This window comes from Kogia breviceps, chromosome 18, assembly GCF_026419965.1.
Source record: "Kogia breviceps isolate mKogBre1 chromosome 18, mKogBre1 haplotype 1, whole genome shotgun sequence".
NCBI lineage: Eukaryota > Metazoa > Chordata > Mammalia > Artiodactyla > Physeteridae > Kogia > Kogia breviceps.
In genome coordinates this window covers 12,135,656-12,160,075 of record NC_081327.1, presented here as the reverse complement: position 1 = coordinate 12,160,075, position 24,420 = coordinate 12,135,656, and the positions used below count along the sequence as shown (strand labels likewise).

Sequence of the window (24,420 nt, the reverse complement as noted above, 5' to 3'; positions counted from 1 at the left end):
TGCCACAACTACTGAAGCCCACACGCCTAGAGCCGGTGATCCGCAACAAGAGAGGCCACCGCAATGAGAAGCCCACGCACCACAATGAAGAGTAGCCCGTGCCTGCCGCAACTGGAGAAAGCCCGTGCACAGCAACAAGGACCAAATGCAGCTAGAAATAAATAAATTAATTAAATTAAAAAAATTTAAAAAGATGCTGAAACAGGTGGGTCTCCGGGGTCAGACACATTGGTCTCCACTGGCAACACATTTCAGGTCCCGGGTGAGGAGGCGGAAGAGGTTGAACATGACAGAGGCTTCGAGGCAGTCCCGGGACTCCTGCGGGGAGAGGGGGATGGCTCAGTAGCTCCCATGTCTGGCCGCCCAGCTGAGCGCAGCCAGCGGTTTCCCCTCCGCGGTCACTCACCTTCTTCGGGGCCTCCTGGAGCCGGTGCAGCCAGTGGTGGAGGCGGCCCCGGGGCCTGGGGCCTGCTGTGGGCTGAGCTGGGACCTGTGAGCAGAGGAGGGTGGTGTTGAGGGTGTGAGGCAGGGCCTGGGACAGAGGGGGACGTACAGGTGGCCAGAGCCCAGACACGGCCCGGGTGCCCCGAGCGCTCACACAGGCCTGGAGCTTGGAGTGGATGTGGTGCAGCGTGTGAAGGGGCTGGTCCAGGATGTGGTCCAGGGATGAGTTCGCCGTGGCCTCCAGGACATTCAGTGTCAGGGCCAGCTCCGCCTGCAAGGCCACGGGGCGCTCCCACAACTGAGAAGGAGACAGAGACAGGTGAGAGTTGCGCGTGAGAGAGAACAGGCGAGGAGGCACAGGTGAGGGGGACAGAGGCAGGGACAGTGGAAGGTGAAAGTCTGGGTCAGGTGGGAGCCGATGTGGTTGGCTGAGGGGAAGGAGTCAGGGGACGGGTGGGGAGGGCAGGGAGAGAAGGACGTGAGGGAAGGAGGAGGTGAGGGGCCACCTGCAGAGCCGGAGCGGCCGGCAGGTGAGGGCAGGCGGGCCTGACTCCGCCAACTCACCTGCAGCTGCCTCAGATCCCGGGTCCTGGGGAAGAGGCGGGAGCTGCAGTTCCAGTCCTTCTGCAAGAGCGACTCTTCCTAGAGAGCAAGGGCAAGGTCAGCCCACAGCGGGAGGGACAGAGGGAGGACCCCAGGGAGCCTGGAGGATGGCCAGCAACAGGGGGACGGGAGGTTAACTTCCACAAGGACCGCAGAGGCACGTCCACCGCAGGAGGACAGGAGATCGTCCACCGCGGGGAGGGTGGCGGTCAGCCCGGCGCGGGCAGGGCAGGCCCACCTTCCGCCCAGGTCGCCTGGGAGCGCCCAGAGGGAGGGGTGGAGGGTCGCCCACTGCAGGAGGGGTCGGGGGAGACTCACAAAGGCATCCTTGGCCCTCTTGAAGGCCTGCAGCTCCTGTGGGGACAGGGACTTGAACTGGGCCACGTGGCAGCCCCTTGCACCTGGGAGGGCCCCGAGGGGTGAGGGCACAGGAACTGCTCCTGTCCTGCTCGGCGCCAGGGCCATCAGCATCAGCACCAGCGTGCAGCCCGGGGCCATGTCTGTGTTAAGGAAGGACAGAAAGATGAGGGCAGGGAGGGCGTCAGGGGGTGACGGTGGAGGCCCTGGGGAGGTGGGGGTCCCGGACAATGATGCAGGGGCTGACCCAGCTTCATTCCTGCTCTCTGGTCTCTGCCAGCAGATGGCGGATCAAGTGTCCACTCTGAGGCTGCCGCCTGGGGTCTCTCAGTCCCGTCTGGAGTCTCTGACTTCAGCCTCCTCTTCTGGATCTCAGCTCGTTGCTCTGTCCGTGTCTCTGAACTTCCAGCTGCGTCTGAGGTGTAATTGCTGCCTGAGTTCCATGGCGCAGCTTTTAGCCTGTGCAGCTGGGCAATCCCAGCTGATGTAGGAAAAGTGAAAACACAGCTAGAGGCTGACACTGGCACCAGGGGAGGCGGGGCTGGGAAAGCCCAGAGCAGGGCGGGGCCTGTGAGCCATGTGAGCCGCCGAGGGAAAGAGAAACTGACATCGATTCATGTCCCATTTCACCTCCAAGAAGGTGAGTAAAGAAGTCAAAATCAGGCCTGGGGCAGGTTCACCCCACACGGCGGGTCTCCCGCGCCGGTTCCCAGGCTGATCTAGGACTGGGACGGGGAGGGGACAGAGGGCCTCCCTTTTTGGCAGAGGCCCCAGTACAGGGAGTAGAGGGAAAAGGCACCTGTAGGAGGTGTTGCCATGAAGAACCTGGAACTTCCAAGAGGGAGGCTGTTTAGGAGATGGCAGAAGGTCCAGGGGTGCTGCTGCGGGTGGGAGAGAGAGGGAGAAAGGCAGAACACTCGCGAATTAAGAGAGGACACCAGCTCCTCCCCACCCTTCCCCACCTGGTACCCATAGAGACAGAATGTGGGAGGTCGGGAGGCTGCACTAACCTGTCCTCTGACTGTCAGACGCAGAGAGACCCAGGAATGGGAGGATGTGCTGTGAAGTTGAGCTGTGACCAGTACTTCAGGGAAATCAGGTGGGTTTGAGAAAAACGCCTTCATTCATTCACCAAGTACCTATTCGCCCTCCCGCCCCCACTCTGGGTCAGACCCTGCTCAAGGTGCCAGGAAGAGAGCCTTGAAAAAAGAAAAGACATGAAGCAGTCCTTCATGGGGCTCTTTACTGGAGAGAGGTACCAGGTAGTACCTCTCTGGGACACGGGGATCAGGCATGCGGTATGTATTAGGTTAGGTAAAGTCAGATAATGGAAAACGAAAGACATGAAGCAGGGATGAGAGCAGAGTGCCAGAGGAAGTCTGCATTAAATAAGGTAATGAGATGACTTTTGGGGGAAGACCTAAAGGAAGGGAGGGAGGGAGCTCTGTGGAGACCTGAGGGGGAGCCTTCCAGGAAAAGGGAACAGTCAGTGAAAAAGGAAAACAGAGACACCCCCCTCCTTCTGTGCGCCTGTATATGTCTCACCCTGTTCACAGAGGCTCTGCCACAAGGTGGTCTGTTTTCTTTGTTGCTGTGGTTGTTGTTTTTGGCCGCGCCGCTTGCAGGATCTCAGTCCCCCGACCAGGGATTGACCCGGGCCCTCAGCAGTGGAAGCGCAGCGTCCTGACCACTCGAACGGCAGGGAATTCCCTCACAATGTGCTGTCGAATACTCATGGTAGCACCAAGGACACCCTGTGCTTTGCCTGCATTTCAGATACAGAGGAAACTGCAGGGACTCAGAGGGGTTAAGAGACTTGTCCAAGGTCATACAGCAAATAAGTGGTGAGGGCAGGATATTAACTGAGTTCTGTCTGACACCAGAGAGTAACCACTGCACTCAGCAGCCCCAGTGTAGCTACATCTCCTGCCTTGGAGGTCATGGACGTCTCGAACAGAAGGAGTGGAGTCCTTTTGACTATTACTCCCACCCCCTCTTTCCCTCATTCATAATTCCGGGGAGAGGGTGGACCGAAGTCCTCAGCTGGGAATATCTTTGAGCTCTGATACGTAACGTGTTTTAGAAATTTTTTTAATTGGAGTATAATTGCCTTACGACGTTGTATTCGTTTCTGCGGTGCAATGAAGTGAATCAGCTACATGTGTGCCTATATCCCCTCCTTCCCACCCCCGCCACCCCACCCATCTAGGTCATTACAGAGCACCGACCGAGCTGAGCTTCCTGTGCTTTATGGCATGTTCCCGCTAGCTATCTATTTTACGCATGGTAGTGTATATATGTCAGTCCTACCCTCCCGTTTCGTCCCACCGTCCCCTGCCCCCACTCTGTCCACATGTCCATTCTCTAGGTCCACGTCTCTGTTCCTGCCCTGCAGATAGGTTCATCTGTAACAGCAGGTGGACTTCCCTGGGGGTCCAGTGGGTAAGACTCTGTGCAGGGGGCCCGGGTTCGACCCCCGGTAGGGGAACTAGATCCTGCATGCATGCCGCAACTCAGACCCAGAGCAGCCGAAATAAATCAACAATTTTTTAAAAGATAAAAGCAACAGCAGGGATGTGCCCGAGTCACCTACCAGTGTTCTGGTCAGTTTCTATGAATTGCATCGGCCTCACATCAGGGGAGGACACATTGCAACAACTGTGCATCCTGAAAATTGACACATTATCTCAAAATCCCTCAACATCATACTGTTTCCCTTAGAAAGGAAGTTCAGGGCAGTGGGTAGGAGCATGGGAGCTGGAGCTAGACTCTGGGGCTCAGACCTGGCTGCGACCCTCTCTAGCTGTGTGGCCTTGGGAAACGGCCTTTGCAGTTGGCCACGGAGATTGCCCATCCACAGACGCAGACAAATTTTAAAAGTACAATTGTTCTGCATTTATGGGTGTGACTATTTAATGCAGACCAGTTATTAAGGCCATTCTGTGGCTTCAGCTGGAAGCTTCAGAAACCTTATTTCAATGTATAGTACTCACTGCAAGGGAAGTGTAACAATGCCATGGCATAAATGAGTAAACTGAGGCTCAGAGAGAAGTAACTTGCCCAGACACGCAACGCTTAAGTGGCAGGGGCAGACCTGAAACTCAGGTCACCTGATTTCCCTGTCTCAGCATTTTGTGCCGAACAGCCCCCCTCAAAATGATCACCGAATAAACAACCCGCAGAAATGCAAAAGTGTTTAATAATTGGCAACAAATTAACAACAGAAGACAGAACAGCAAAGACACACAGGAACTTCATAAATACAAAACACACTTAAGTAACGGAATTCAAAAAACTACTTATCCAGACGACTTCTGGCCCCTTCACTACCCAGTCCCTCAGGGAATGAGGCTTCCCCAGCGGGGAGGTCCAAGAGTCACAGATTCATGGAATCGCAAAGCGGGCACTGAAGGTTCAAAGCAGGGGGTGGGACCTGTCATGAGACAGGTCTGTTCCTGTAACCACACAAGTAGAAACTGGTCCATGGTACGTGGTGGTCAGCGAGCAAGGCGGACACGGACTGCAGTCTTTTCCTGCCAGCCCGGGCCCTGGAAGATCTGAGGGCAACGCATCCCGCGGAAATATCGCTGCTTCCGGGGGAACTCGTTCTGCGATTTGGGGAAAGGGCGCTTCTGGCACCAGCGCCGGCGGGTCCAGGCTGAGAGACCCGCCTGGTCCGATGGGGCCACGGAGGAGAGCGGCGTCCACAACAAGGCGCCCCCAGAGCTTCGGGTCCCAGGCGGAGCCGCGGCGGGATCACAGACAAGGACCCGAGTGCGCCACCAGCCGCAGGTCCCACGCGAGCAGGCGCAGGAGGTTGAAGATGACGGTGGCTTCGTGGCACCGAGGCGAGCCCTGCAGCCCGGGAAGGAGGCGGAGCGGGGCTGAGTCAGGGATCTCCTTCGCCGAGGGACCCCCACCCCCTCCAGACCCTCACGGCTCCAAGCCGGGCTCCCGTCTAGCCGCTTTCCCGCCTGCTCCACTCACAGCTGTGCGAGTTTGGGGACGCCTCCTGGGCCGCCGCACGGACGTCCTCCGGGAGCCTGGCCGGACCAGCTCGAGCTGGAGGGAGGACAGGAGGTTAATGAAGGCGGCGGGGAACCGAGCCTCCCCGCCCAGGTGACTCCGGCCCTCACCCTCCCAGCCGCAGGCCAAAGCCCGGATTTGGGGACACCGAGAGGACGTGAACCGTGTCTGCGCCCGTCTCTGGCCTCATGGGACAGATTCGCAGTCGGGGGGCCTGGCCTTGAGACCAGGGGCGCAGAGCGAGCCGGGAGCGCTGCGGGGCCAGGGCGCGGCGCACTCACGCAGGCCGCCACGTCCCGCCCCGCGGCCGCCAGCAGCTCCAGGGTCGGGCCGACGCCGGGGAACAGCTCGGGGCTCGGCAGGCTGCTCAGCACGTCTTGGGCGTCGGCGAGGCCGCGGGCCACGTGGCGGAGCAGCGCACGGGACTGCGGGGAGCCGGCGGGAGTTAGACGGGGCCGCGCGCCAGCCCGCCCTCCCCCACCCCCACCCCCAGCCCGCCCGCCGGCCTCGGGCCTCACGGAAGGCCGCGGAGGGTCCCTCCTCCGGCGGAACGAGCAGTTGCGCGGCCTCCAGCTCAGCGTCTCTTCCTCCTGCGGGGCAAGGGCTGGGGTGACGCGGAGTCTCCTGGCAAGGGCCCCTGAAGCGCTGGGACGTCGGAGATTCCTGGACGTGGCTGGGGACTGCCTGGACGGTTGTGCTTATCGGGTCCGAACCGGGTAGCGCTCCGATGGCTGAGCGGCGCTGAAAGGCGCCCGCGCTCCCCGTGCGGAGCCTGCGCCCCGATGTGGAGCCGAGTCCGCCTGGAGGGGGCGCCCCTCTGTGACCCGCACCAAGGCCGTGCATGAGCTGACCACCGGGGCCTCCGGGAACATGTCGTGGTCACAATTCTGGACCCTGAAATCTGAGATGTGGCTGCTGGACGCTAGCACGCGAGGGCCCCTCGGGACAAAGACGCGTCTCCGAGCCCTGCGGGCCCGGGGTCCAGGGGGCGGGGGTGTCTGAGCATCACTCACGTAGCGGTCCCTCAGTGCCTTGATGGCCAGCAGCGCCCGGGGGTCCAGGGAGCGGTAGTGTGAGAGGAGGCGCCGCGGAGGCTCCACCCCCTCGGGGTCCGCCGCCACGCCCACCGTCACCAAGACCCACAGCCCCACGGCCACCGCGGCTGCGCCACGCGGCCCCATCTCTGCTCCTGCAGGACGCGACGGACGTCAGCGAGCTCAAGGAGGCCCCGAGTCCAAGCCCCTGCCTGTGGTTAGACTCGCAGAGGGACTGACGCTCAGAGCGTGGGCTGTGGCCACACGCAGGGGAAGAGACAGGATGGGCCCCCTCCTACCCTCAGCCTCTCTCCTCTCACTCCTCACCTACAATGTGTCTCTGGTGCCTGGTGCTGCAGCAGGGCCTGCCTTCCACTGTCCTCTGGGTGGTGTCCAGAGTGGTGTCCACCTGGGACAGCGGCGCCTGCACCCTCCATGGTGGCTTTTAAGTGCCCAGCTGAGAATGGTGAGCCACTGGGATTCCCCGTGCAGGGTAAACTTTCCCAACGTCATTGCTGGCCATTGATTAGCCCAGAGGGTTGCAGGCAGGGGTTTGAGGACTTTACCCACCTGTGGGCCAGGGCCAGCGATGACTGAACCCCAGCTCTCTGCCACCAGTTCTGGTCTCTGTCCCTTTCTGTATCCTCTCACTTTCTTTTCATCACCCTGGGTGTCCTCATCTCTGTTCTATAATAACAACCAGCCCTTATACAGTGCTTAGTGTTACTGGGCCCTGTTCTAAGTAACTGATATGTACATGTCTCATTTAATGCTCAAAAAATGACACTGCAAGAATTGTTCCACCTCCAATTTATAGATGGGATAACTGAGGCACAGTAAAGTGAAGGAACTTTTCCAAGACACACAGTCAGTAATTTGCAGAGGCAGAATTTGAACCTACACTCAATCCAGCTCCAAAGCTTGATCTCCAAGCCACCACTACCCCTAAATATCTGATTCAATGCCTCCTTCTCTCTCTCCATTTCTGTCCTCATTTCATTCTGTTTCTCTTTCTTCCCTCTCTGTTTGCCTCCTCTTTTGTCTCTGTCTCTCTGGTCCTGTTTTTGTCCCTGTCGATAACTCCATCTGTCTATCATTCCTTTTTCTAGCAAACATTCAGGCCAGTGTCTGTCTGTCTCCATGTGTCTCAATCAATCTCTTTGTTTTGCTTTAAAAATAAAATCTACTATTCGTGATAAAATTAGCAAGGCAAAGTCATTGGATAAAGCTGAAAAAATAGAGACATGCATAAGAGAGGAAAAAAACCCCACCTATAATTTCTCCATCCACCTGTCACCCCAGCTCTGGAACAATTTTTCCAATGAGTAGAAATGTTACATATATTTTTTTGTACATATGTTTTCCGATTATCGAAGTAACACATTCGTTATAAAGGTTCAGTCAGTAAAAAAAATACCATTGGGACTTCCCTAGTGGCGCAGTGGCTAAGACTCTATGCTCCCAATGCAGGGGCCTGGGTTCAATCCCTGGTCAGGGCACTAGATCCCACATGCGTGCCGCAACTAAGGAGCCTGCCTGCTGCAACCAAGACCCGGTGCAACCAAATAAATAAAAAAATATTTAAAAAAAAACAAACTTGGAGAGTTAAAGAAAGTCTTTAATCCCACTTCCTGGAGGTAATCTTTTTAGCAGTTAGTTGTTAGTTCTTCTGTTTTTTTTTTTCTCTCTTTCTTTGAGCAACTTCTCCTAAATTGAAACGAGTCTGTATACAGTTTGGTAGCCTGTTTTTTGTGTCTTACCACTACCTCTCATTTGCATTCCCCCACATCTTTAATTATACTGTATCAGTGAGGTCCCTGCAGGAAACAGATGGCCTAATCAATGTAGGATAATTTGTGGTGGTTTAATATCAAGGGTGTTTACAAAGGGATTGGATGGTGAAGAGAACAGAGGAGGAGTAATGCAAGGCCTTGGGGCCCACCCCGGTGAGGGTCTGTCATCCCTAGGCCTGAAGGAATGGGAGAAGGGAGGGAGTGGTTACTTTACCTGGGAAGGAGGGAGTCGTGTACACAGGCGGAGGGACGGAGAAGTCATGATGCCTCTGCAGGGAGGAAGCCTGGGGAATAAATACTCTGACTTTACTCTCCTTCCCCACTCTCTGGCCCTACTGCTAGGCTCCCCATTGGCTGCACTCAACAGAAGCCAAAGGCCAGCTTCCTGGGGCCCAGAGGAGGGTGGAGGAGTGGGAAGAGTGCACTTGGAGGGACAATGGAAGACATCCTGCATATACCACTGGTAAGGCTTCCATTGTAACGGGATTATTGAATAACCAATCCCCTATTGGTGGGCATTGATATTCTTTCCAGTCTTTTGTTAAAATCATGGTTCTCAAGACTGCGGGAGAGAAAGGGAGTAATGTTTTCATTCTTTTAATAGTGTCTTTCATAGGGCTGAAGTTTAAAATGTTTCCAATTCATCAATTTTTTTCTTCCATGGATCGTGCTTTCAGTGTATATAAGACATCATCACCATGGTTCCCTAGATTTTCTCCTATATTATATTCTAGGAGTTTTATAATTCTGCACTTTACATTTAGGTCTACGACACATTTTTAGTTAATTTTTGTGAAATGTGCAAGGTCTGCGTCTAGCTTGGTTTGTTTATTTTTTTATTTATTCGCATGCGAATGTCCAGTTGTTGCAATACCATTTGTTGGAAGTCTAGTCTTTCTTCATTGAATTGCCTTTGCTCTTTTCTGAAAGATCAGTTGACTGTATCTGTGTGGGTCTATTCCTGGGCTTTCTATTCTGTTCCATTGATTTGTCTATCATTCTACTAATATCACACTGTCTTGATTACTGTAGCTTTATGGTAAGTCTTGATGTGAGAGAGTGTCAGTCCTCCAACTTTGTTCTTCTCTTTTAATATTGTGAAAGTATTCGGGGTCTTTTGAATCTCTATATAAACTTTCACTTTGTCAATATCCACAAATTAACTTGCTGGGATTTTGATTGGATTGCATTGAATCTATAGATTAAGTTGGGAAGAACCAACATCTTGACAATATTGAGTCTTCCTATCCATATTCATAGAATATTTCCATTTTTAGATGTACTTTTATTTCTTTCATCAAAGTTTTATGGTTTTCCTCACACAGATTTTATTTATATTTTGTTGTATTTGTACTTAAGTATTTCATCTTGGGGGGGGGTGCTGATGTAAATGGTATTTTAAATTTCAACTACAAACTGTTCACTGCTGTTATACAAGAAAGCAGTATACTTTTGCATATTCATCTTGTATCCTGCAACCTTGCTATAATCACTTATTTGTTCAGAAATGTGTTTTAAAATACATAAAATTAAATACACAGGACTATTAAGAAAACCGATTATTTTGAAACACAGTTACCAAAACATTAAAGTAACTTTGTGATAAGTAATACATATGTCTCTTTATTAAAGAACTAAGTACAAGACATAGCAGTAGGTTTAATAGCTACTATACTGTTGAAGGAGTAATGGGAGTAAATGATTTTTCAAGATATGTGCCACAGCTGTAATGTGTTAGGAAATATCTGTGGCTTCTTTTAGTGACAAAGTCACAGGTTCTGCTAATATTATTGTGGTTTGTTGCTTATATTCATAATGGAAAGAAATGCTAAATTTCAGTTTGGGGTCAGTGAAGATGGAGATGCAGCTTTTCCCCATGTAAGTTCACCCTCCCCTGAATCCTATTGTCCATGAACTCCAGGTTAAGCTAGACCTGCAGCAGTTAAATAGAATGAAGCAGATCTACAGGCACTGACATGGAAAAATCTTCAAGACATATCATACAGTGAAAAAAGTAAATTGCTGAATAATATGCATGATGTGACACTCCTTGCATTTAGAAATACTCATACATACTAAAGCAATTCAGTGGAGAAAACTAGCCTTTTCAAAAAATAGTGCTGGAGTAATTGGACCTCCATAGGCCAAAAAATGAACCTTGACCTAAACTTCACACTAAAATAAAAATTTACTCAATATGGATCATGGACTTAAATGTAAAATATAAAGCTATAAATCTTTTTGGAAAAATTATGAAGAACACCTTCAGGATCTAGAGCAAGGCAAAGAGTTCTTAGACTTGACACCAAGGGCTTAATTCATAAAGGGAAAATTGATCAGCTGAATTTGATCCAAAACTTTTGCTCTGTAAAAGACCATGTTAAGAAGATAGGGGCTTCCCTGGTGGCGCAGTGGCTGAGAGTCCGCCTGCCGATGCAGGGGACACGGGTTCGTGCCCCGGTCCGGGAAGATCCCACATGCCACAGAGCGGCTGGGCCCGTGAGCCATGGCCGCTGAGCCTGCGCGTCCGGAGCCTGTGCTCTGCAACGGGAGAGGCCACAAAAGTGAGAGGCCCGCGTACCGCAACAACACACACACAAAAAAATAGAAAAACGAGCTAAAGACTGGGAGAGAATATTTGCGAACCACCAAACTGATGAAGGACTAGTATCTAGAATAGATAAAGAACTCTCAAAAATCAACAGTAAAACAATTAAACAATCCGTTTGGGAATGGGCAAAAGACATGAAGAGACATTTCACTAAAGAGTGAAAGATGGGAAATAAGTACATGAAAAGATGTTCAGCATTATTAGCCAATAAAGAGATGCACATTAAAATCACCATGAGAGGGCTTCCCTGGTGGCGCAGTGGTTGAGAGTCCGCCTGCCGATGCAGGGAACACGGGTTCGTGCCCCGGTCCGGGAGGATCCCACGTGCCGCGGAGCGGCTGGGCCCGTGAGCCATGGCCGCTGAGCCTGTGCATCTGGAGCCTGTGCTCCGCAACGGGAGGGGCCGCAACAGTGAGAGGCCCGCGTACCACAAAAAAACCCCAAAAAACAAAAAACAAACAAACAAAAAAATCACCACGAGGTATCACTATACAGCCATCCAAATGCCTAAAAATAAAAAAATAAATAAGTAAATAAATAAAATGCTAACGAGGATATGGAGAAATCGATCACTTATTGCTGTAATGTAAATGTGTAAATGCAAAATGGTACAGCCCCTCTGGAAAACAGGGTTGGTAGTTTTTTAAAAACTAAACATGCAACTACCATATGACCTAGCAACTGCATTCCTGGGCATTTTCCCAGATAAATGAAGACTTACATTCATACAAAATCTTGCACATGATTGTTTATAGCAGCTTTATTTATAACAGCCAAAAAACAACCCAGACGTTCTTTGACAGGTAACTGTTTAAAAAAAAAAAAAAACCCAAACTATAGTACATTCATACCACGAATACCATTTAGCAATAAAAAGGAACAAACTTGACACACAAAACTATCTTCGGATAAGATGTCTAGCATTGAGATTCATTCTGATTAGATTGGCTTAGGTCATATGCCCACCCCCAAATTCAGTCACTGTGGCCAGGGAGGCTAACTGAGGTAAATGGCTGCAGCCAGGTCACATATGCCAACCCAGAGATGGGGGGTCAAGTCACCTTCCCCAAACCATTTGGATCTCCAGCTGAAATGGGGGGGATGCTGGGATGAGTTGGGGAGGGATGATGGAAGCCTGGAAAGTTTGCTGCATGGACACATTGGCTGATCTCGTCTAGTGTTTCAGTAGAATTTCTCTCATGTTTTTTTCAGAGTACTTCTGTTTCAACCACTTTGATGTTTGTTAAAACCTCTATGCCTTTCAATAAGGAAAATACACACTGAAAGACAAAATATTTTTTTCATATTAATGCTGAGGAGGCCATAAATGGGAAAAACAGCCATTACTTGCCTGTAATTATCAATATTTATTAATAAACTTTATAATTAATTAAAGGTGGTCTCATGTAGGAAACTTGGCTTTACTTGCCCAAAACATACGTTAACTATTCTGCACATGAATAGATCCGTCTGTATAGGTGAGAAGTGGCAGAGCATCACCAGTAATAACCCAGACAGCCTGGGATCACATCTACAAGCTGTGTGAGCTTGGACAGACTCACAGCCTCGGTACCTCAGTTTCCTCATCTTATAAAACATCAGCCAGTGAGAGGACCCACCTCACAGACTTGCTGGGGAGAAAAAAGCAGTAAATACATGAGAAGAGCTCAAAGTGCAGCCGTACAGGAAGTGCTCAGTATGTATCAACTATATTATGAAGAGTGGCTGAGAAAAACATGTTTGCAATTCCAATTTTCAACAGCAAATGAAGAATGGTTTTATAATTGGTAAAGGAATACATATCATTTAATAACAGACTAAGGAAGCCAGAGGGAGTTTGTCTAAGTCCCAGATGAGGAAAGAAGCTGAGAAAACAGAAGGGAAGGATATTTGTGCAGAGAAAGAGGGGGGGAAAAGACAGGGAGAGGAAGGATATAATGACAAGAGAGTGATTGAAGAGCAACCATTAGAAACCCTAGTATGGGGACTTCCCTGGCAGTCCAGCGGTTAGGACTTCACCTTCCAATGCAGAGGGCATGGGTTCAGTCCCTGGTCGGGGAGCTAAGATCTGACATGCCTCCTGGCCCTAAAAACCAAAACTTAAAACAGAAGCAATATTGTAACAAATTCAATAAAGACTTTTAAAAAATGGTCCATATCAAAAAAAAATCTTTAAAAAGAAAGAAAGAAACCCAAGTATGAACTCCTGACAGCAGGCACTTGCAGCTTCCAGCCGAAGGAAAAGGCGTGTTTTGAGTTCATTCCTAGAATGCAAAAGAAAGACCGACACACAGAAAAGACGAAAGGTGTAGAAAACAAACATAGCAATTGGCTCAGGAGAGAGGGCTGGGCAGAGTCATCGCTGGCACTGGCCCACAGGTGGGTAAAGTCCTCAAACCCCGGCCTGCAACCCTCTGGGCTAATCAATGGCCAGCAATGACGCTGGGAAAGCTGACCCTGCACGGTTGCTCACCATTCTCAGCTGGGCACTTAAAAGCCACCACGGAGGATGCAGGCACCGCTGTCCCAGGTGGACACCACTCTGGACAACACCCAGAGGACAGTGGAAGGCAGGCCCTGCTGCAGCACCAGGCACCAGAGACACATTGTAGGTGAGGAGTGAGAGGAGAGAGGCTGAGGGTAGGAGGGGGCCCATCCTGTCTCTTCCCCTGCGTGTGGCCACAGCCCACGCTCTGAGCGTCAGTCCCTCTGCGAGTCTAACCACAGGCAGGGGCTTGGACTCGGGGCCTCCTTGAGCTCGCTGACGTCCGTCGCGTCCTGCAGGAGCAGAGATGGGGCCGCGTGGCGCAGCCGCGGTGGCCGTGGGGCTGTGGGTCTTGGTGACGGTGGGCGTGGCGGCGGACCCCGAGGGGGTGGAGCCTCCGCGGCGCCTCCTCTCACACTACCGCTCCCTGGACCCCCGGGCGCTGCTGGCCATCAAGGCACTGAGGGACCGCTACGTGAGTGATGCTCAGACACCCCCGCCCCCTGGACCCCGGGCCCGCAGGGCTCGGAGACGCGTCTTTGTCCCGAGGGGCCCTCGCGTGCTAGCATCCAGCAGCCACATCTCAGATTTCAGGGTCCAGAATTGTGACCACGACATGTTCCCGGAGGCCCCGGTGGTCAGCTCATGCACGGCCTTGGTGCGGGTCACAGAGGGGCGCCCCCTCCAGGCGGACTCGGCTCCACATCGGGGCGCAGGCTCCGCACGGGGAGCGCGGGCGCCTTTCAGCGCCGCTCAGCCATCGGAGCGCTACCCGGTTCGGACCCGATAAGCACAACCGTCCAGGCAGTCCCCAGCCACGTCCAGGAATCTCCGACGTCCCAGCGCTTCAGGGGCCCTTGCCAGGAGACTCCGCGTCACCCCAGCCCTTGCCCCGCAGGAGGAAGAGACGCTGAGCTGGAGGCCGCGCAACTGCTCGTTCCGCCGGAGGAGGGACCCTCCGCGGCCTTCCGTGAGGCCCGAGGCCGGCGGGCGGGCTGGGGGTGGGGGTGGGGGAGGGCGGGCTGGCGCGCGGCCCCGTCTAACTCCCGCCGGCTCCCCGCAGTCCCGTGCGCTGCTCCGCCACGTGGCCCGCGGCCTCGCCGACGCCCAAGACGTGCTGAGCAGCCTGCCGAGCCCCGAGCTGTTCCCCGGCGTCGGCCCGACCCTGGAGCTGCTGGCGGCCGCGGGGCGGGACGTGGCGGCCTGCGTGAGTGCGCCGCGCCCTGGCCCCGCAGCGCTCCCGGCTCGCTCTGCGCCCCTGGTCTCAAGGCCAGGCCCCCCGACTGCGAATCTGTCCCACGAGGCCAGAGACGGGCGCACACACGGTTCACGTCCTCTCTCTCGGTGTCCCCAAATCCGGGCTTTGGTCTGCGGCTGGGAGGGTGAGGGCCGGAGTCACCTGGGCGGGGAGGCTCGGTTCCCCGCCGCCTTCATTAACCTCCTGTCCTCCCTCCAGCTCGAGCTGGTCCGGCCAGGCTCCCGGAGGACGTCCGTGCGGCGGCCCAGGAGGCGTCCCCAAACTCGCACAGCTGTGAGTGGAGCAGGCGGGAAAGCGGCTAGACGGGAGCCCGGCTTGGAGCCGTGAGGGTCTGGAGGGGGGGGGGGGTCCCTCGGCGAAGGAGATCCCTGACTCAGCCCCGCTCCGCCTCCTTCCCGGGCTGCAGGGCTCGCCTCGGTGTCACGAAGCCACCGTCATCTTCAACCTCCTGCGCCTGCTCGCGTGGGACCTGCGGCTGGTGGCGCACTCGGGTCCTTGTCTGTGATCCCGCCGCGGCTCCGCCTGGGACCCGAAGCTCTGGGGGCGCCTTGTTGTGGACGCCGCTCTCCTCCGTGGCCCCATCGGACCAGGCGGCTCTCTCAGCCTGGACCCGCCGGCGCTGGTGCCAGAGGCGCCCTTTCCCCAAAGAGCAGAACGAGTTCCCCCGGAAGCAGCGATTTTTCCGCGGGATGCGTTGCCCTCAGATCTTCCAGGGCCTGGGCTGGCAGGAAAAGACTGCAGTCCGTGTCCGCCTTGGTCGCTGACCACCACGTACCATGGACCAGTTTCTACTTGTGTGGTTACAGGAACAGCCCTGTCTCATGACAGGTCCCACCCCCTGCTTTGAACCTTCAGTGCCCGCTTTGCGATTCCATGAATCTGTGACTCTTGGACCTCCCCGCTGGGGAAGCCTCATTCCCTGAGGGACTGGGTAGTGAAGGGGCCAGAAGTCCTCTGGATAAGTAGTTTTTTGAATTCCGTTACTTAAGTGTGTTTTGTATTTATGAAGTTCCTGTGTGTCTTTGCTGTTCTGTCTTCTGTTGTTAATTTGTTGCCAATTATTAAACACTTTTGCATTTCTGCGGGTTGTTTATTCGGTGATCATTTTGAGGGGGGCTGTTCGGCACAAAATGCTGAGACAGGGAAATCAGGTGACCTGAGTTTCAGTTCTGCCCCTGCCACTTAAGCGTTGCGTGTCTGGGCAAGTTACTTCTCTCTGAGCCTCAGTTTACTCATTTATGCCATGGCATTGTTACACTTCCCTTGCAGTGAGTACTATACATTGAAATAAGGTTTCTGAAGCTTCCAGCTGAAGCCACAGAATGGCCATAATAACTGGTCTGCATTAAATAGTCACACCCATAAATGCAGAACAATTGTACTTTTAAAATTTGTCTGCGTCCGTGGATGGGCAATCTCCGTGGCCAACTGCAAAGGCCGTTTCCCAAGGTCACACAGCTAGAGAGGGTCGCAGCCAGGTCTGAGCCCCAGAGTCTAGCTCCAGCTCCCATGCTCCTACCCACTGCCCTGAACTTCCTTTCTAAGGGAAACACTACGATGTTGAGGGATTTTGAGATAATGTGTCAATTTTCAGGATGCACAGTTGTTGCAATGTGTCCTCCCCTGATGTGAGGCCGATGCAATTCATAGAAACTGACCAGAACACTGGTAGGTGACTCGGGCACATCCCTGCTGTTGCTTTTATCTTTTAAAAAATTGTCGATTTATTTCGGCTGCTCTGGGTCTGAGTTGCGGCATGCATGCAGGATCTAGTTCCCCTACCGGGGGTCGAACCCGGGCCCCCTGCACAGAGTCTTACCCACTGGACCCCCAGGGAAGTCCACCTGCTGTTACAGATGAACCTATCTGCAGGGCAGGAACAGAGACGTGGACCTAGAGAATGGACATGTGGACAGAGTGGGGGCAGGGGACGGTGGGACGAAACGGGAGGGTAGGACTGACATATATACACTACCATGCGTAAAATAGATAGCTAGCGGGAACATGCCATAAAGCACAGGAAGCTCAGCTCGGTCGGTGCTCTGTAATGACCTAGATGGGTGGGGTGGCGGGGGTGGGAAGGAGGTCCAGGACGGAGGGGATATAGTCACACATGTAGCTGATTCACTTCATTGCACCGCAGAAACTAATACAACGTCGTAAGGCAATTATACTCCAATTAAAAGAATTTCTAAAACACGTTACGTATCAGAGCTCAAAGATATTCCCAGCTGAGGACTTCGGTCCACCCTCTCCCCGGAATTATGAATGAGGGAAAGAGGGGGTGGGAGTAATAGTCAAAAGGACTCCACTCCTTCTGTTCGAGACGTCCATTACCTCCAAGGCAGGAGATGTAGCTACACTGGGGCTGCTAAGTGCAGTGGTTACTCTCTGGTGTCAGACAGAACTCAGTTAATATCCTGCCCTCACCACTTATTTGCTGTATGACCTTGGACAAGTCTCTTAACCCCTCTGAGTCCCTGCAGTTTCCTCTGTATCTGAAATGCAGGCAAAGCACAGGGTGTCCTTGGTGCTACCATGCGTATTCGACAGCACATTGTGCGGGAATTCCCTGCCGTTCGAGTGGTCAGGACGCTGCGCTTCCACTGCTGAGGGCCCGGGTCAATCCCTGGTCGGGGGACTGAGATCCTGCAAGCGGCGCGGCCAAAAACAACAACCACAGCAACAAAGAAAACAAACCACCTTGTGGCAGAGCCTCTGTGAACAGGGTGAGACATATACAGGCGCACAGAAGGAGGGGGGTGTCTCTGTTTGCCTTTTTCACTGACTGTTCCCTTTTCCTGGAAGGCTCCCCCTCAGGTCTCCACAGAGCTCCCTCCCTCCCTTCCTTTAGGTCTTCCCCCAAAAGTCATCTCATTACCTTATTTAATGCAGACTTCCTCTGGCACTCTGCTCTCATCCCTGCTTCATGTCTTTCGTTTTCCATTATCTGACTTTACCTAACCTAATACATACCGCATGCCTAATCCCCGTGTCCCAGAGAGGTACTACCTGGTACCTCTCTCCAGTAAAGAGCCCCATGAAGGACTGCTTCATGTCTTTTCTTTTTTCAAGGCTCTCTTCCTGGCACCTTGAGCAGGGTCTGACCCAGAGTGGGGGCGGGAGGGCGAATAGGTACTTGGTGAATGAATGAAGGCGTTTTTTCTCAAACCCACCTGATTTCCCTGAAGTACTGGTCACAGCTCAACTTCACAGCACATCCTCCCATTCCTGGGTCTCTCTGCGTCTGACAGTCAGAGGACAGGTTAATGCAGCCTCCCGACCTCCCGCATTCTGTCTCTATGGCTACCAGGTGGGGAAGGGTGGGGAGGAGCTGGTGTCCTCTCTTAATTCGCGAGTGTTCTGCCTTTCTCCCTCTCTCTCCCACCCGCAGCAGCACCCCTGGACCTTCTGCCATCTCCTAAACAGCCTCCCTCTTGGAAGTTCCAGGTTCTTCATGGCAACACCTCCTACAGGTGCCTTTTCCCTCTACTCCCTGTACTGGGGCCTCTGCCAAAAAGGGAGGCCCTCTGTCCCCTGGCCGCCCCAGTCCTAGATCAGCCTGGTCACCGGCGCGGGAGACCCGCCGTGTGGGGTGAACCTGCCCCAGGCCTGATTTTGACTTCTTTACTCACCTTCTTGGAGGTGAAATGGGACATGAATCGATGTCAGTTTCTCTTTCCCTCGGCGGCTCACATGGCTCACAGGCCCCGCCCTGCTCTGGGCTTTCCCAGCCCCGCCTCCCCTGGTGCCAGTGTCAGCCTCTAGCTGTGTTTTCACTTTTCCTACATCAGCTGGGATTGCCCAGCTGCACAGGCTAAAAGCTGCGCCATGGAACTCAGGCAGCAATTACACCTCAGACGCAGCTGGAAGTTCAGAGACACGGACAGAGCAACGAGCTGAGATCCAGAAGAGGAGGCTGAAGTCAGAGACTCCAGACGGGACTGAGAGACCCCAGGCGGCAGCCTCAGAGTGGACACTTGATCCGCCATCTGCTGGCAGAGACCAGAGAGCAGGAATGAAGCTGGGTCAGCCCCTGCATCATTGTCCGGGACCCCCACCTCCCCAGGGCCTCTACCCTCACCCCCTGACGCCCTCCCTGCCCTCATCTTTCTGTCCTTCCTTAACACAGACATGGCCCCGGGCTGCACGCTGGTGCTGATGCTGATGGCCCTGGCGCCGAGCAGGACAGGAGCAGTTCCTGTGCCCTCACCCCTCGGGGCCCTCCCAGGTGCAAGGGGCTGCCACGTGGCCCAGTTCAAGTCCCTGTCCCCACAAGAGCTGCAGGCCTTCAAGAGGGCCAAGGATGCCTTTGTGAGTCTCCCCCGACCCCTCCTGCAGTGGGCGACCCTCCATCCCTCCCTCTGGGCGCTCCCAGGCGACCTGGGCGGAAGGTGGGCCTGCACTGCCCGCGCCGGGCTGACCGCCACCCTCCCCGCGGTGGACGATCTCCTGTCCTCCTGCGGTGGACGTGCCTCTGCGGTCCTTGTGGAAGTTAACCTCCCGTCCCCCTGTTGCTGGCCATCCTCCAGGCTCCCTGGGGTCCTCCCTCTGCCCCTCCCGCTGTGGGCTGACCTTGCCCTTGCTCTCTAGGAAGAGTCGCTCTTGCAGAAGGACTGGAACTGCAGCTCCCGCCTCTTCCCCAGGACCCGGGATCTAAGGCAGCTGCAGGTGAGTTGGCGGAGTCAGGCCCGCCTGCCCTCACCTGCCGGCGCTCCGGCTCTGCAGGTGGCCCCTCACCTCCTCCTTCCCTCACGTCCTTCTCTCCCTGCCCTCCCCACCCGTCCCCTGACTCCTTCCCCTCAGCCAACCACATCGGCTCCCACCTGACCCCGACTTTCACCTTCCACTGTCCCTGCCTCTGTCCCCCTCACCTGTGCCTCCTCGCCTGTTCTCTCTCACGCGCAACTCTCACCTGTCTCTGTCTCCTTCGCAGTTGTGGGAGCGCCCCGTGGCCTTGCAGGCGGAGCTGGCCCTGACACTGAATGTCCTGGAGGACACGGCGAACTCATCCCTGGACCACATCCTGGACCAGCCCCTTCACACGCTGCACCACATCCACTCCAAGCTCCAGGCCTGTGTGAGCGCTCGGGGCACCCGGGCCGTGTCTGGGCTCTGGCCACCTGTACGTCCCCCTCTGTCCCAGGCCCTGCCTCACACCCTCAATACCACCCTCCTCTGCTCACAGGTCCCAGCTCAGCCCACAGCAGGCCCCAGGGCCCGGGGCCGCCTCCACCACTGGCTGCACCGGCTCCAGGAGGCCCCGAAGAAGGTGAGTGACCGCGGAGGGGAAACCGCTGGCTGCGCTCAGCTGGGCGGCCAGACATGGGAGCTACTGAGCCATCCCCCTCTCCCCGCAGGAGTCCCGGGACTGCCTCGAAGCCTCTGTCATGTTCAACCTCTTCCGCCTCCTCACCCGGGACCTGAAATGTGTTGCCAGTGGAGACCAGTGTGTCTGACCCCGGAGACCCACCTGCAACGTGTCTCAGCATCTTCGATATTATTTATACATCCAAACCCCTTTTTTTAATTTATTGCCTCCAAATCACTATTTTTATATTTATGTGTGTGATTTCTCAAGCTCAGACCCCATAAAATGTTTATTTTTCTACTTTTTATAAAAACTGTACAAATAAACAATGAAGAAAAGATGCTCTTTGTGGTGTGGGTCTGTGTGTGTGTGTGTGTGTGTGTGTGTGTGTGTGTGTGTGTTGGTTTTTCTTTGCTTCCATAACAAATTCTCACAAGCTGAGCATCTCAACACAACACAAGTTCATTATCTTAACATTTCTGCAGGTCAGAAATCCGCGTGGGCTCAGCTAATTCCCTGCTGTAGGTCTCACAGGGCTGATCAAAGTGTGGCTGGCTGGATTGTTTCGGAGGCCCTGTGCAGGATCCGCTTCCAAACTCATTTAATTTGTTGGCAGAATTCTGTTCCTTGTGGTTGTCAGACTGAGATCCTTTTCCCTTGCTGGCTGTGAGGGCCCATCCTTAGCTCTTTGCAACTTCTTTCTTGTCCCTGCATGTTGACCCTACACCTCAGAGTCTGTAATGGTGAGTCAAATCCTTCTCATGCTTGGAATCCCTCTCATTTCTCCTCTGTCACATTTCTCTTCTACCTCCAGCCTGAGAAAGTTCTCTGCTCTTAAGAACTCAGGTGTTTAGACTGGGTCCACTCAGGGAATCCAGGATAATCTCTCTCTTTTAGAGCCTATAAATCTTAATTACATCTGCAAAGTCCCTTTGGCACGTAACAGGGGATATTCATAGGTCTGAGATTGCGGGTTGGCATCTTTGGGGGCCATAATTCATCCTCCCACAGTATGTGTGTGATGGTATGATGGTGTCACTAGATTGCATTCTGTTATAAGTAAAGTAATATTAACTCAAAGTGCCTTAATAATGAGAACATTTATTATCGTACAGGATAAGAAATCTCAAACAGCAGGGTCCATTTAAGCTGAGCTGTCCAGTATGGCTCCCAGATCACATGTAGCCGTTGTGCACTTGAAAGGTAACTAGTACAATCCAAGCTGTGCTTTATGTATAACATATCCTCTAGAATTTAACGACTTCTTATTTTTCTTTTTTCAGATGTTGCTTGCCAAGTTTCTCCACTGTATGGTTACTATTTTTTCTATTTGTAGTTAATAAGGATGTGGAGAGAGTTTGAGACCAAACTCTGACCCATTCATTTTAGCATCCATTGTTGGAGTTCGCCTTACAGTTACTATTATGACCATTACCAAATAGTGAGCCTCTAATGTCATCATTCTTTCTACATTTCTTAGTCGACATTCTACTCTTAGGAAGAGCTTCCCTCCCCTTCCTGATTCATGGATTTACCAATGGCTTTATATCAACATGGACTCATGAGTTATTATTTTATAATTGTAGTTCTTTACTATCATTTATCGTGACGCTCAAGTTGTCCCAGGTGAAGCCAGTGGGAACCTTTTCAAGAGGGCTCATGTCCTTTTGATGTGTCCCCATCATTTGTTAAGCACCTCCTCGCTTTCTGGCATCAGATTCCCAGGCTCCTTTTGTAATTTTCCTGCCTTATCTCTGTAACTCTAGCCATTTCTCCAAGGAGCTCTGGTTCCTTTTAGTGGGGAACACTATTTAGAAACCAAGACCTGGGTGAACTGATTGCTACAAGGATATCGTTGCTTCTACACTCTCTCAGTGGATAGAGCTAGGAAACAGATGTGTGTACATACAGAATTTTTATTTACTGTTTAAAAGATTTAAAATCATTAATAATTTTACATTGATTATATATTTAAATTATATTTGGGGTATACTGGGTCAAATAAACTATATTTTAAATTAATTTCATATATATTTTTTAACTTTTTAAGCATGGTTACTGAAAATTTTAAATGGTATGCATGGCTCACATAATATTTATACTGAAGTGTGCCAGTTTAGAGAGCGTGATGTCATAGTGGAGCCAGGGTTTTTCCATCTGGCTGCTCCTCCGTCCTCATTGTATCAGTACTGTCTCCCCTCATGGTCATAAGATGGCTGCCACAGCTCCAGCCATCACACAACCACATAATTGTCTATAAAGCTGTATGACAGAGACTCCAGCTAGCTGTCTCTATGTCTGTTATCCCTTCTTCCTTTACCTAGTGGATTTAAGAGTGCTCTACTAAAGACAACATTTTCCAGCTTTCCCTGCACCTATGGCACTATGTTTTGGCCAATGCAAATGAGTGAAAGCAATCTGAGCACCTTATGAGTTGGTCCTTTAAAGGAAATGGCAATGCCTTCCTCGTTTTCTGTCTCCACTCTTGGCTGAATGACAGAAATGAGAGCAGCCATCTTATTTTGCCAATTTTCTAGCATATTTACAGTGGATATAGAATTCTGTGTTGACAGCTTTCTTTTTCTTTCAGTACATTAAAGATTCAAGGGTAATTTATATATAGACTTAGGTCCTCTTTCTCTGGGGCTCCCTCCATATTAGGATTTCTCCTCTCAGTTTCCAACTACTCTTGCCGCCCTGAACTCTAGGGTCTGATACTTCAAGTCAGTCACTGGTTTTCTGCTTGAATTCAAGCTGTACCTTGCCACATGAACGGATGTGCATCCTCAGAGGAAAAGCCATATGAACTTGATCTCACATAGTGTGGTCCATCCTTTTTTTTTCTTCAGCTTTAATGAGATATGATTGACACATAACTTCACATAAGTTTAAGGTATACAACATGTTGATTTGATACATTTATATGTGGCAAAATGATTACCACCATAGCATTAGCTAACACCTCCATCCATCCCATCACATAATTCTCATTTCTTTTTTGTGGTAAGAACACTTAAGATCCAGTCTCTTGCAACTTTCAAGTATATAATGTAGTGCTCTGATGAATTTTACACTTAGGTAACTGACATTTTAAGACGTGAGAGGAATTCCCTGGCAGTCTAGTGGTTAGGACTCAGCGCTTTCACAGCTGTGGGCTGGGTTCTGGGAAATAAGATCCTGCAAGCCATACAGAGTGACCCAAAAAAAGACATGAATCCTCTACATCATCCTGTGCCTTTTTCAACTCAATTCTTTCTACGATATAGACAGTCACTAGTCTGCTTCTGGCTGCTGTAGATTAGTTTTTCCTGACTGCTCTACAAATTCATATAGTGGGAATTATACAGAATTATACACTATGTACTCTGTTGTGTGGGCTTTTTTTTTCTTTCACTCAACATAATGGTCTTGAACTGCATCCACGTTGTGTACATCTTGTTTTTTCCTTTCACTGCTGAAAAGTATTCCCTTGTATGGGAATCCTTACAAATCATATATGGCTTTCTGTGTCTAGCTTCTCTAAGATCTTTATGGCGAAAAAGAGCCAAAAGAATTAGAATTGAAGCTTGTGGAGAGAGCTCGGTATTCCAAAATGGGATAGAGGCAGTATATATTAGGGTCTTGGCAGTAGCCAAAATAGACGATTTTGTGGCCAAGAGAATGGTCTGTGACAGCCTTCAAATTGTGCCACCTGCTGAGTTGGAAGGAAGGTGTTGGATGACCCATATAAACTAGAGATGCAGGGGAGGTACCATTAGGGGACCTGGGAGGTGTATCCATATTTCCCTTGGAAGAGCTGGCCTTGCCTCCTGCCTCAGATACTTGCTGTTGAGCTTCTTGCTGTTCTGACTGAAAATCCTCGTATTTGGCTTTCTTGAGTTTCGCTCTACGATTCTTGAACCAAACCTGCAGGACTGTTGGATGTATGTCCATTTTTGAGGCCATTTCCCTCTGAAGGCTAGGGGTGGGGTGTGGGTTTTTATTGAAAAGGAAGTTCAAATCTGCCAATTGTTTCTTCGTGAACATAGTTCTTTTCCTTTCTGGATGCTTCTGGTACTTTCCTTTTGAAAGGTCGTCTGGATACAACACCCTGTAATCTAGATGTGTTTCCATGCTGTGGTCTAGTAATAAGCAAAAAAGTCCATTCTTTATTTTATTTTTGGCCATGCCGCTCGGCTTGCAGGATCTTAGTTCCCCAACCGGGGATCGAACCCGTGCCCCCTGCAGTGGAAGCGCGGAGGCTTAACCACTGGACCCCCAGGGAATTCCCAGTATCTTCCATTCCTTCAAAGGCTGAATCCCCTCCAACTTCTGTCTGTGTCTGGTTTCTCTCCAGTGCCTTCAAACGGTTGGGTTTTTGTTTTGTTTTTTAATATTTTGTTCAGAGTTGGCAATTGCTGTCTGTGGGGAAGTAAGACAGTACCGTCTCACCTGTCCACGTCGTGCCTTTCTCCTCCTCCTGTTCTCCCTCAGGTGAGTGAGTTTTCACTGGGGGTCT

The 24,420-nt window shown here is 52.0% G+C and overlaps 5 protein-coding genes across 5 annotated transcripts; 2 read left to right on the top strand and 3 right to left on the bottom strand.

The window, feature by feature from the left end:
- Positions 1-219: 219 nt before the first annotated feature.
- On the bottom strand, positions 220-1,551 carry LOC131745450 (interferon lambda-3-like). Its single transcript, XM_059045850.2, has 5 exons — positions 1,366-1,551; positions 1,009-1,086; positions 599-742; positions 407-490; positions 220-318 (listed from the first exon to the last, which is right to left on the bottom strand). The coding sequence occupies exons 1-5, from the start codon at positions 1,543-1,545 to the stop codon at positions 220-222; spliced, it is 585 nt and encodes a 194-aa protein (XP_058901833.1). The 5' UTR covers positions 1,546-1,551.
- Positions 1,552-5,160: 3,609 nt separating this feature from the next.
- LOC131745340 (interferon lambda-4-like) lies at positions 5,161-6,611 on the bottom strand. Its single transcript, XM_059045681.1, has 5 exons — positions 6,444-6,611; positions 5,949-6,020; positions 5,712-5,855; positions 5,392-5,466; positions 5,161-5,259 (listed from the first exon to the last, which is right to left on the bottom strand). Exons 1-5 carry the CDS (start codon positions 6,609-6,611, stop codon positions 5,161-5,163), a joined length of 558 nt encoding a protein of 185 aa, XP_058901664.1.
- Positions 6,612-13,377: 6,766 nt separating this feature from the next.
- LOC131745327 (interferon lambda-4-like) lies at positions 13,378-15,116 on the top strand. Its single transcript, XM_059045653.1, has 6 exons — positions 13,378-13,480; positions 13,653-13,828; positions 14,252-14,323; positions 14,417-14,560; positions 14,810-14,884; positions 15,018-15,116. The coding sequence occupies exons 1-6, from the start codon at positions 13,378-13,380 to the stop codon at positions 15,114-15,116; spliced, it is 669 nt and encodes a 222-aa protein (XP_058901636.1).
- A 3,623-nt stretch (positions 15,117-18,739) lies between these two features.
- Positions 18,740-20,070, top strand: LOC131745441 (interferon lambda-3-like). The gene is made up of 5 exons (XM_059045840.2): positions 18,740-18,925; positions 19,205-19,282; positions 19,548-19,691; positions 19,800-19,883; positions 19,972-20,070. Exons 1-5 carry the CDS (start codon positions 18,746-18,748, stop codon positions 20,068-20,070), a joined length of 585 nt encoding a protein of 194 aa, XP_058901823.1. The 5' UTR covers positions 18,740-18,745.
- Positions 20,071-23,450: 3,380 nt separating this feature from the next.
- DPRX (divergent-paired related homeobox) lies at positions 23,451-24,035 on the bottom strand. Its single transcript, XM_059045652.1, has one exon. It carries the CDS (start codon positions 24,033-24,035, stop codon positions 23,451-23,453), a length of 585 nt encoding a protein of 194 aa, XP_058901635.1.
- Between the last annotated feature and the right edge of the window lie 385 nt (positions 24,036-24,420).